The following is a 12,184-nucleotide window of genomic DNA, read 5'->3' on the forward strand; positions in this document are numbered from 1 at the left end:
GGGGGCAGGCGGGCTGTGCCATAACCTCTGCCTAGTTATGTAACAAGTCCTCTAAGATACTGCTTTGGGCACAGAAGTAGAATTATTTTTCCTCGGTTTAGTGACAAAGTTTTTTGTTGTTGGGTTTTTTTTTTTCCCCCTGCTTTCTGTGAAAGTTAAGTGGGGAATTGAGGCCTTCGAGACCTGGATAAGTAACGGAAAATTCAAGAAGAGCTCTTCATATTCTTGAGGTTGATCATCATAATGTAAAATTGGGTGTACTTCAATGGGTCATAGGGTATCAAAAGTTGGAGTATCCACCAAACTCAGTGATGTCAGCATAAGTCAGGCACTTCCCTGGAATTGAGGGAGATGTCTTTTTTTATTTCCCCTTGGATCTTGATCTGCTGGAGAGAGATACAGAGAAATTCCACATACTTCAACAGCTGGTTTGGAATTATCTGTTGTTGAGTGGTGTGAGCAGGTTTCAGGGAGGTTCTTCAAAGCATTGGTGTTACCTTAAGTTTGCTTCTCAGACTTCTGTCTTACTCTTCCATTCCATATTTGTTTCTCTCTCTCCCTAACAAAAACCAGCAGGCTTGCAGTTGAGAAAGCAAGTCTGTTCTTAAGCTAAGTTCCCCGGCTGAACTCAGCATAGTTTCTGCAGCAGTTCAAGGCAAACCAGCAGACTTTGCTGAACCAGCAGAGTGGTACATTCATGTGCTTTTCTGCTGACTTTTTTTAAAAATGGAGCTAGATGTTTTGTTAGATGCCTGCTAAGTGACCATGTACCTTACCTCTTGGACATGAATGATGTGCAGTTCTGTCTTGTTTGAATAGATTTATTTTGGTATGATAATGAAGCCTTTTGGACATTCCTTTGTACTTTGACATTGGAACCATAAACAAAAGCTACACCATTCTATAAAGCTGTCTGTTGTGGAATAGCAAAGTTAACTCAGTAATAGTTAAACAGGCCAGTGTCCTGTTCAAGGGGGAACATAATGAGGTTTAAGGATGATACATCCTTCTAATTGGCCTGTCTTGTTTTGCCTTTAGAGGAGCAAAGAGAAAAGAAAGAAAGAAAGAAAAAATGCCAGTAGCAAGACAGGCAACAGATCAGAGGAATTAAAGTGGAAAAGATACTGAGACTTGCAGGAAATATTGGATCAGAGATCATCCAAATTCTGTCAAAAACTTTGGCTATCTTACAGAAATTTTCTACTGAGATGGTTAGTTTGGCTTTGATAGTTCAGCAGCTTTAGCAGGATGTTTAAGAAATTAGAATTAGAGCAAAGCCGTGGGTTCTGTGCAAGGGATGTTGTGGCTTAGAACCACTGGTCCGTATCTGACTAGCCTGTGTTTGTGTGTTGTCAGGAAGGACTGGTTTATTTCAATTCAGGAGAGACTGCAAAAAAACCCCTTTCAAACTCAATGTCTGGTTGTTTCAGATTTAAAATGGTAATAATGCTAAAATAGTTTTTAGCATATTGAATTAAAACTGTAGGAGTGAATGGCATATCATGGAGCCTGGCATCGTGGGGTGAGAAAAATAACTGGAACCCATTAAAGTGCCATACATCTATCTAAAATCATGTTCACCTTATCTGAGCCTGATTTTGGTAGTTCAGTACCCTACTTACATAGCTGTGCTTTCTAGCATTGGCTACTGAAAACTTCAGGAGCAAAAGAAGTAAGCATAAAGAAAGTGTAAAAGTCCCTAGTATATGTTCCACAAGGGCTTTCCTGGCTAGCATTAAAGAGAACATTAAGGATTTTGTGCTGGCTGTTAGCATAGGAAGCTTTCCAGAAGAAAAGAGACTAGCGGGAAATGCAGTTGTGGTCTTCCTGAAAGTAATCATTGTGGGTTTTGGGCAACTAGGACATAAATACTTTGAAAGAACAGATCCTTTATAATTTTTTTTCACATTATGATTTATTGAAAGACTTGGCGAAATTATTGGATGCTAAAGGGAAGTTTGAAAAAAAAAATTAATTGTACTTTATTCGTAAGAGTGAGCAGAAAGGAGCTTCAAACCCAAGAGATGTTACTGAGGCAAATGCTAAATTTGGGTAAGACTAAAGGGTAGACAAGTAAGGGAAATTCAGGAACTTAACAGAAGAAAATTATTTAACCTGTGTGCAGAGCCATGAAAGTAAGAGAAGTGTGAGATTGATGCAGAAGAGAAGATCAGGGTGATAACATTGGTCTTGCTGCAGCATATTGAGCCTACGGTGCATTTTAGTCTAGGTCCTGATTCTCATAGCTTCTGTGACCAAAAGAGAACATGTGTAAAAATATTTTTGATAGTAAGAACACATTCTGTATTTTTTACCAGTTACTGTCCTGAGAGTTTTAAATGTTGTAGTAGGAATGAAGAACAGTTGGACTTTATGTAAGATGTTGGGAATGTAGTAACAAAGCAAGGTACAAGTTTAGATCTGATACTAGATCTGGATACTAAGACGGCAAGTCTGACTGGCATAATAGAGCAATTAATGAGGATAATTTAGAACAAAAAGTTTCTCTGGTTTTTGTATGGTGCCAGAGTAGCCACTATGTATTCTTCCAAAGAACTAGTATGCTAAATAGCTTATCAAAGCTGTAGCAGAGGCCAAAATGTCTTTGAAAGCCACTGGTTTAGGGCAGTGGGTAATAGACTCAAGAAGAGTCCCAGTATGGTTTTGTTGTGCTTTGAGGAGCGGCAGCTGTTGATGGGATGTTGGGGAAAGGAGGATATGTTGATCAGGGTTCATGCATTTTGAGATACCAGCACATGGTTCATATTTAGAGTTACATATAGGCGAGACTGTCCCAGAAGACAGGCGCTGTCTTTTAGTGATTTTGTATGTGCCAAGAGATGGTTACGTAAGTATTAGCATCAGTTGGGTTTGGATCCAATAGGGGAAACCAGTGCATCTAATTTACACTGGCGAAGTTTGTAATGTTAGCTCACTGAATATTCCTCTGGACTACTTTGCTCTCTTCCTTTGAAACTCGGAAACCTTAGCTTGCTTATTTAATCTCATTAATACTCAAAGTATATTTAATTGGAAGAGTGGTTAGTTACTACAGTAGCTGTGAATACAGCTCTATTAACTCTTGCATGTAAATCTGTTTTTAAGTAAATATACAAGCTTTTACAACTGAAAAAATAGTACTTACCTGCAACATGCTGAGTAATTTCAGCTTTCGTTAAATTTGAATGAAGGCTGAATGAACACTTCCTGCGGTTATACATATTAAAACTAGTAACTGAGTTAAATATAATTACAAGGAAGACTCAATTAAAAATAACTATCTGTCTAACCAGAATAAAGCCTTACAGGTTAACTTGGGGAGAGTTTTCTTTGAGATCACTGAAGCACTGCTTGTATGAGTCACAAAAATAAGAGTGAAATAAGTTTTAGGTTTTATAAGAGTATAGCAAATACTTACAGTAATTGTACTTCCATGTACTTTAGCTATGTGGCTTATTCCAATAGCTAGGAGTTCTAGCAAAACACAAGCTGTATTTGGAAATTTGTATTTTGGATAAGAAGTGGGTATAAGCAAATCTAGTTTCTACCTAGAAGGCATAGCTATTTTGACAGCATGAGTTATGATGACTCTGAGAAATTTTAGAAATCTGTCTCTTTCTCCCACTTGGTGGCTTTGAAGAGTATAAACCTGGAATATATACTTTTGGGACTACAAAGGAGGAGTTTCTGTTCATTTGGCAGCACCTGATTATTGGTTATTGAATCACAATCTTCATCTCATTCCAAGTAGAGCAGGTCAAACCAGTTGAAAAAAACCCTAAAATGTATTGAAAAAATAAAATAGACAAAGATCTTGGAATCTAGGAGGAATGAGTAACTTCAGAAATCCTTTGAACTTACTTAAATACCCTGGCATGCAGCAAGTTTATCTGCCTAAGTTTGCTAAAGGTGACCTGGAAAGGCTGTTCTGATGGTTTTTTTCCTGTTCTGTGTGTGTGTTGGGGGTGGTTTTTGTGGGAGTTTTTTTGGTTTTGGGGTTTTTTGATGTTGTTGGTTTGGGGTTTTTTTAATTGGGTTCCTGCCTTTTTTTTGGTCTTTGTTTTGCTTCTTTGACTTAAAGAATGCCTGAAAGACTTTTTTGTTGTTATTTTTTGCTTTGCTTATTTTGTTTTCACTGTTGGGTTTTTTACACTAGAAAAACAAATATCCAATCTCTTATTCTCCACTCTAACTTGCAAAAACACCTCTGGGTATCTGGGGGCATAGCATGATCGTACCTCTCTGGCGACAAGACTGATATTAAAACTTTTCTTGTCCTGCAGTAGTTCACTGCTCAGTCAACAGTGCTGAGGTAACTGATCCTTGGGCTAAAATGATGTAATCAATCTGGTTTTACACCACAGTCTTGCAGAGGTTTGCATTGGCACACCTGTGGAGGAGACAACTGGCAAAGGAGAAAGGAGGGAATTTCTTTCATGGGAGTTTCTGCCAGAGAACATGTAATATTGAAGTAATGTCTCAGTGATACTTGCTTGTTCTAAATTTTTTTTTTTAAAGAAGCTGTGCTGAGTCCTTGAGAATACTTCTCTCTCTCTCTCTTTTTTTTTTTTCCAAAATAGTATTGAAATTAAGGGTTAAGAGCAGGTAAAAATTTTCAATGTCCTGATTTCAATTCACTTCCTTTAATTGCTTTACTTCCATTTTCTTGACTTTTTTATGATGTCCTTACTTTGATATTTCTCCCTAGTCAACTAGTCTGGTTAGGACTAGAATTTTTATTGTTAAGAGAGGAGGGGGAAGAAAAAAGAAAAAACAAGCACAAGATAAAAAAATTTTAAGATTATTTTTAAAAATAAAATTTTCAGACCTCCTTTTTGTAAAGAAACAGAAAAAGGGGCACAAGCCCAATTTTTTCTCCTTTGCAGGTCACCTTTAATGAAAATGAACTGCTTCAAACTCCAAGTGACAACAAAGAGGGGTCAACAACCCTTGTGTTGTAACTTCATTTCTCAGAAGATATTTGCTTTGAGAGGCAACATGATCCAGAAGAATAAGTACAGCATTGGGAATCTGGAACTCCTATCTATGTTCAAATTCCAGTTCTGTCAGTAACTTGCTATGTGGCCTAAGGCAAGTTTTGTGCTAATTTTCCTCTTTCTTGAAGGGGAAACTGGGACATAGTTCTACATATATATATTATTTCTCTGCATAGGATGTAAATATTTGCTTCCTTTGTAACTTAATGTACATTTATCTTGTGCAGGTGCAGAAGTTGGATTTTTTTTTTTAATGAAACTGAAAACTAAACTGAAATCTAAAATTTTCTCCTTGTTGCTTCTGCTAGCAGAATTCTATCACTGTGATCTATAGGATATAGCAATCTTGAGACATCTTGAAGCTTTTGTTTGCAGCAGTGCTAAACGTTGACAGAAATGGATGGTAGTTACCTAAACGAGTACCTGCATAAGCATGTTCACTATTTTTACCACCAAAACCCCCTTGAAAGTATGACTACAGAGGCATTGTAAAGGAGGAGTTAAAAATGAAATAATGTTATGAACATGTGAAGTGGTGTTGTCCATCATTCATAGTTTTCAATCTGTTGTTCAAATTGTGGATCCATAGGAATCTTTTCTTGTGTGCCTATTGACTCTGTGCAGAGAGGTTTTGGTCTGCTCTCAGATTTGTTTTCTTTAATTAATTTTTTTCTCTAGATCTCTTGGGTATAGTCCAAAAAGCCCCTGGAATTAACAGACCAGAGTTTGAAAATTAGTATGCGTTGTTTGCAAATCTGTTGTAGGATAGCTTTACTGATAAGCTTAACTGGAGTGCTGTCTTTAAGTGGTGATGCAGAGATTCTTGGGAAGAACGCTGCTATTCAATACTGTGTGTGCTTCTGAAACTCTAAACAGGTGAACAGAAACTAAAATTAAAGCATCTGTGTAAAATGAGGGAGGCTTCTAAAATCAGAGCAGTGCTGATCGTGTTGTGTCTTTTAGTAAACATTTCACAAGAGCATATTGTATATAGTAAACATTATATAGCTTCTAAGTATGCAGTGTTGGGCAGAAAGTAATGGTTTGACTTTTATTGTGTCAGGGAAAAGTGTTAGAGTAACACTGACAAAATGGCCACTTTCTTTGAAAAGTCACGTTCGATTACTTTTATGCAGTTATTTATAGTGTTCCTGTACCTCAGGCAGTTTTCCGTTCTCGTTTCACTGTTTTCAGAAAACTGTAAAAGTGCACTGATGATATATGAGCAATAGCTCGTATGTATATTTTGTATTTATTTTAACAGCTACCTTTTCTTCCTCATGTCAGGTCTGCACAAGCTGTGAAGATAATGCAGAAGCTAACGGGTTTTGTGTGGAATGTGTAGAATGGTTGTGCAAGACCTGCATCAGAGCTCACCAGAGGGTTAAATTCACAAAGGATCATACTGTAAGACAGAAAGAGGAAGTATCTCCAGGTAACACACTTGATTTATAATTTCACAGAGAATGTGTGTCTACGTTGGAATACTGTATTAGGCCACCACATTTCTTTTTAAAGTGATAAATTTCAAAAATTGCGTTCCTTAATCCTAGTAAATGTAGAAGGAGAGATTCATTATGATATAACCCTTTGGTGCGTATGAATTAGTGGAACCATGTTATTTTTCTGGTTGGTAATGGATATGTTTTAATAGTTTCCTGCCTCCCAGTCGCTTACTTCAATTTCATTGCTGAAGGCTGCAACCATTTGAATGAATTCTGATGGTTTTTTGGCTGCTTTCCATCTAAGTGGATCTCTTAAGATCCAGCTAACAAAAGAGAAAACTATTTTAAGCATTAGATGCATTAGAATGTAGCTACTGATAAGGGAGACTTTGTCATGGCTAGGTGTATGACAGCCATTTTTCCGTCAGATATGCTGCATGGTGGTAAGAAACCCTACAGATTGGTATTTCATGCGATTTTTGTGCAAAGTGTTTTAAAACAATAAATACACATAGATTTTTATCTTTCACCTGGTTTGATTGCAAATTATTGTCTAGACTTTAGAGATCAGCTGCAGAAAATACTTCTTTATGCATTTGGCTCCTCTAGTTTTTTCTAGACGTCTACCAAATGGTTTATATGAACTTGATTGTTGTATGCTGCTGCAAAAGGAGCACTAATAGACTATACTTTTTCAGCACTCTGATAATAAAGCATGCTCTGTTAGCAATAAAGTGTGCCAGAACTCATGTTTTAGCCAAGTATATTTTAAGTTTGAAATGTTTTGCTTGAAATTTTGTTTGAAATGAAGTGTTTTTAAACACTTCATTAATGTTTAAGGGAATTATCTTATGAATTGGAGTGTTTTTCCTCAGTAGGATCTATGATAATTCAGGTTGGAAGGGACCTCAGGAGATGATCTAGTCCAGCCTCCTGCTTAAAGCAGTCAGCTATGAGATCAGATCGAGTTGCTCAGGGCTTTATCCATTTGGGCCTTGAGAACCAACAAGGATGGATGTGGCGTACAGTACAGCCCCTCTGAGAAATCTTGACTAGTCTCATGGTAAAGAAGGTTGTACTTTTATTCATTGAGAACCTCTTTTGTTTCAGTTTATGCCCATTGCGTCTTGTCTTTTAGTGACATTTAGGACAAACATAAACATAATAGGATGCTGATAAACATTCTACCGGTTCTAAAAAGTCCATTGGACTTGCATAATTTATCTTGTAAATGTGTGTGTGTGTGTGTATATATTATTTTTATAAATTATTATGTATTGTTATAAAATATGTATTATAATATATATTTATTTTCATTCCATCATATCTAGTCCTGTGAATTTTGTATATAATGTGGGCTTTCACTTCTGTAATCTTTATTGCTCAAAGGGTAGCTTCCAGTATGATACTTTGGAGATATGCACTGTATTGTGTATCCCACTTTCAGATGTGGTTAACCAAAAGTGAGTACTGAGTGTACTTTCAGGAGAGGACAAAAGCAGTAGGCAAAACTGTCTGACTGTTAGGCTGAACATGACTTGGTGGCAGGAATGCTCTCTGTGCATTCAGGCCTCCTCTGAGTCTGCTGGTCAGTTTCAAATAATTTTGACTGAAGGATACAGATTGGAAAATAACTTCTTCCAGGTTTCATGACAATAAGTAAATGAATAGGTATGGAAAAAGGACCTTATTGATCTGCCGTGAAGGATGGGCTGCGGTATGAAGCCAGTTTTCATTACAGGCAATATAATCCTCATGAACTCAGTGTCCAACCCAACAAGAAATTAGGCTTTGTCAGTCAAATTGTTGGAAGAACAGTTTTCAATTCTATTATCTGGTGGTGTTTCCTGTGCTCTTTGGCATATGCTTACTAGAAACTGAAGTGAGACCTCGCACCCATTTAGAATGGGGTCCTGAAGGGACATTAGTAACTTCTGGTTATTATATTCTGTATGTTTTATGCTTTTGAATGCCTGTGTCTTGGTATCTTCAAACCCCTTTTCACCCACTTGACTAAGAAGACAGAGCAATGAATTAAGTCTGCAATATCCTCTTTTCCATGTAAGAAAGAAACTTGCTGGTTGTGCAGTGTCTTTTGCTAGTGCAGCAGTACTGGCTACTCCTTTTGTAAATAGTTTTGTGCGACCATAATAACTTACGGTAAAATAGGTTCTAGGCATTTTCCGTGAGAGAAGGTGTTAGCTCCGTGCTTGATCAAGAGTGAGATGTTGCAGTTTGAGCTTACAGCTCTTATATTCTTGATTAGGTGGCCTGATCCACACTTCTAGCATCTAGGTGAGGAATGTGGTAAGGAAAAACAGGAGAATGCAAATCTTTAATAATTTCAGGAGACTGGACTGACATCTTCCTTTATTCACAGAGGCAGTTGGTGTGACCAGTCAGCGACCTGTGTTTTGCCCTTATCACAAAAAGGAGCAGTTGAAGTTGTATTGTGAAACCTGTGACAAGTTGACCTGCAGAGACTGTCAGTTACTAGAGCACAAAGAGCACAGGTATCGAAACAAAGAGTATCTTTTCTGCAACTCACGTACAGGAAGATAGCTTGAAGTTGATTGTAGCTCTAGCTGTATGGAGTACAGTCAGGTGAAAAAAGTGCAAAATAAAATTTTCTGCTCAGAAATGAAGCCCACACATAAACAGAGATTGTATGCAAAAAGAGTGTGGCTGATGGGTGTGTGATAGTTTAGAATAAAACCTAATTTTTCCAGTTGTTAATCTGGTGATTTAAGCACACGAGCTTTCTTTACTGTCAAGTTATTTGGATAGAATTTGTTGCTGTGCAGCTCATCAGAGAGTCCTTAGAAAGCACAGGGGCTGTGTTATGCAACTGTACACTTCTTTAACTTCTCCATTTGTTCTTCAACAAGATGATTATATAATGGAACGTTACCAAACAATTTCAGAATGGAGCAAATGGACATATTTTTTCTGTGAAGAGCCCTTTAAAAGGAAGAGTAAACCTAAAGTTTGGCTATACTGTACTTTGACAACACTATTTATAACAGTGAAATCTTCTGATTGCTGTTCTTTGGTCATCTCTTATCGGCCACAGAAGCTGGAAAGCAGGATTATAAACAACTTCTGGGTACAAGACAATAATCTTGCTGGCTAATGCATACAGTAGTGGTCTGGGACAGATGTACTCTTAGGTTAAATATTAATATGCTCACTATACCTGATGCAGCCACCCAAAGAACTTGCTTGCCTGACCAGGTGAACATCAATAGGTGGAGAGGTGTTGGCCACTTTTTCTCCCTGGAACAGGCTAAACCTTGCTCTTGCAGAGTTGCAGTCTTTCTCTTTAGTTCTTTTCTTAGGATTTATATCCCTTTCAGAATGTGCCACCTCTTTTTTTCCTCAAATTGTTGATGATTTCAGTTCCTTGATTTAAAATGTTGCTGACTTCTACTGACTCGGCAATCTCTCTTCTTTCTTCTCTTTCTACAACCTTATCTTGTATGAAGTAATAGCTTACATGCACTTTCACTTACAAAGCGATGACTACAGCACAACATTAATTTTCCTTTTGCTAAAATTGGGCTAGGGTCATGCAATATCCTTTCATATTTATGAAAATCGTAAATTCTCAAAAAAAAAGACAGGAAGTATATACTATAGATTCAGCTATATTATAAATAAAATATATCGGCATTTGCTGATACATGTTTCCATGATGACAGTTAAATTATGGACTTGAGCAGCATCTTTATTCAATTAAAGAACTCTTTTGTAAGGCACTCTGCTTTTTAGCAAGTATATCACACCTTTTGCATGTGTGAATACTCACTGTTTTTTACTACAGGTACCAGTTTATAGAAGAAGCTTTTCAGAACCAGAAAGTGATCATTGAGACACTAATCACCAAATTGATGGAGAAAACTAAGTACATAAAATATACAGGGAAGCAGATCCAAAACAGGTATGTATCAGAATTTGAGGTTAAAACTGACACAGAGGGCAACTTTACATACACTGTGATTTCTTGAAATGTTTAGATTAGTGCACTTTGTACCTCTCTCCTTTTATCCTTCCAGAAGGAAAAATTCTAAAATCTTCAGTTTGCTGTAGTGACTGTTTAATGTGCTTGATTGTGTTGGGTAACTCTTCTGTTCAGCCTGTGGACTTAATGGGCAGCAATAGCTTGGGTGCAGCAAAACAACTTATGCAATAAAGACTGTAGAAGGCGGTCTTATATTCTTCCCCACCATCAACATACTTATTTTCTTAGTGTAGATCCCTCTTAGAAAGTGAAAGGTTATGACTCATGTCATTATAATGCTTGTGACACATATTTGAAGACTTATGTAATACTTTTATGCTTGGGGCTGTATTCACTCGGTATTACAAACCTGGGAGAAAAATAAATCTGTAAAACGTGCGCTGCAGTAGGCCTTTGTAACTGCTCCTTCAGCAGAGTTCAAAGGCAGTAGCCAGGAAGATTCAACACAGTATGGGATGCTGAGTGCAACTTGAACTTTTCCTCTCTCTTTGCCTGTCTTTGAGGATGGTGGAAATGGAAAAAAACAGCAGAGACCCTTTTCTTCTTTTGCTGCATCTGAGTGGTTATTCTCCCTTGCATCTTAGCAGAAGTGATTTTCACAATATAAGAATATACTTTGCTGTTACGAGTTTGAGTACTATTGGTGAAATAGCTAAATTAGGAAATCTGTTTATTGTTTTTGTTTCTGGAGTGCCATTCTACCTTAGATGGAAATAAGACTTAAACAGTTTTGATTGCCATGGACCATTCCAGAAATGTGCTGGCCAATTAAAAATCAAGAATTTCAATTAGAATGAGCATTTAATTTTTCTCAGTGACAGATGTCAGTAATTTTACAGACTGATGGCATTAGAATTTTCCACTAGTTAATTAATTTTATTATAGGTCACTGTTACTTGCTCTTTCTAATTCTCCCAGTAATTTTCCTGACTATAAGTATCTGATGGTATATGTATTAATTGGTGCATATGACCAAGAAATATTGCAGTCTCAGCAATGGGAAGGGGGGTGGTTATACTGTTTGGAGGGTGGGTTTGTGAGCTAAAGAACATTATTTTCTATACTGTCTACTTACAGAATTCTTGAAGTGAATCAGAATCAAAAGCAGGTGGAACAGGATATTAAAGTTGCCATATTTACACTGATGGTAGAAATAAATAAAAAGGGAAAAGCTCTACTGCATCAGTTGGAGGTAATTTTGTTTCTATCATAAGAAACAAAAATGTCAGTATTAATATTTTTTTGTGTAGTGTCACATTAAAATAAAATCCATATCTAGCATTAGCCACCTGCACGTGTCCTGTCGCAATTCCAACGTGGAGAGATGTCCCACACCAGGCATTTGAGCAAGTGGGGGTTTGGTGGGGAAAGGGAGGAGGGTTTGGTTTTTTGGGGGTGGTGGTTGTTTTGTTTGTAATTATTATCGGTGTTCCCCACTTTGTGAATCAGGGCTGTCTCCGAGCCTGGTTTCTTTCTCCATGCTTTTGCAAGTCATAATTCTATGCATCATGCACAAAAGTGTTGCGGTCAGAATTTTTCATAAATTCAGCAATCCAATAGCAAATCAAAGGAGAGAGAATTGTCTAGAATGGATACCTGGAAAAATATTACCTTTAATTGTGTTTTGGAAAGTGGGTGTGTATAGAACGGCACATACATATACACATACGAAAATGTGTCATAACAGACAATGGGATTCTGCACAGAAACTCCTGATATCT

At 37.2% G+C, this 12,184-nt stretch overlaps 1 protein-coding gene across 1 annotated transcript in view; it reads left to right on the forward strand.

Moving 5' to 3' along the window:
• Positions 1-12,184, forward strand: part of TRIM24 (tripartite motif containing 24) — a gene marked incomplete at its 5' end in the record, with an annotated part of 64,795 nt that overhangs the window by 28,824 nt on the left and 23,787 nt on the right. The window contains 4 exons of the mRNA XM_010566355.1: positions 6,285-6,432; positions 8,823-8,955; positions 10,266-10,382; positions 11,541-11,655. Of these exons, the coding sequence (XP_010564657.1) occupies positions 6,285-6,432; positions 8,823-8,955; positions 10,266-10,382; positions 11,541-11,655 (513 nt within the window). The remainder of the gene's footprint in view (positions 1-6,284; positions 6,433-8,822; positions 8,956-10,265; positions 10,383-11,540; positions 11,656-12,184) is intronic.

Source organism: Haliaeetus leucocephalus, unplaced genomic scaffold (genome assembly GCF_000737465.1).
Source record: "Haliaeetus leucocephalus isolate CR32 unplaced genomic scaffold, Haliaeetus_leucocephalus-4.0 Scaffold206, whole genome shotgun sequence".
NCBI lineage: Eukaryota > Metazoa > Chordata > Aves > Accipitriformes > Accipitridae > Haliaeetus > Haliaeetus leucocephalus.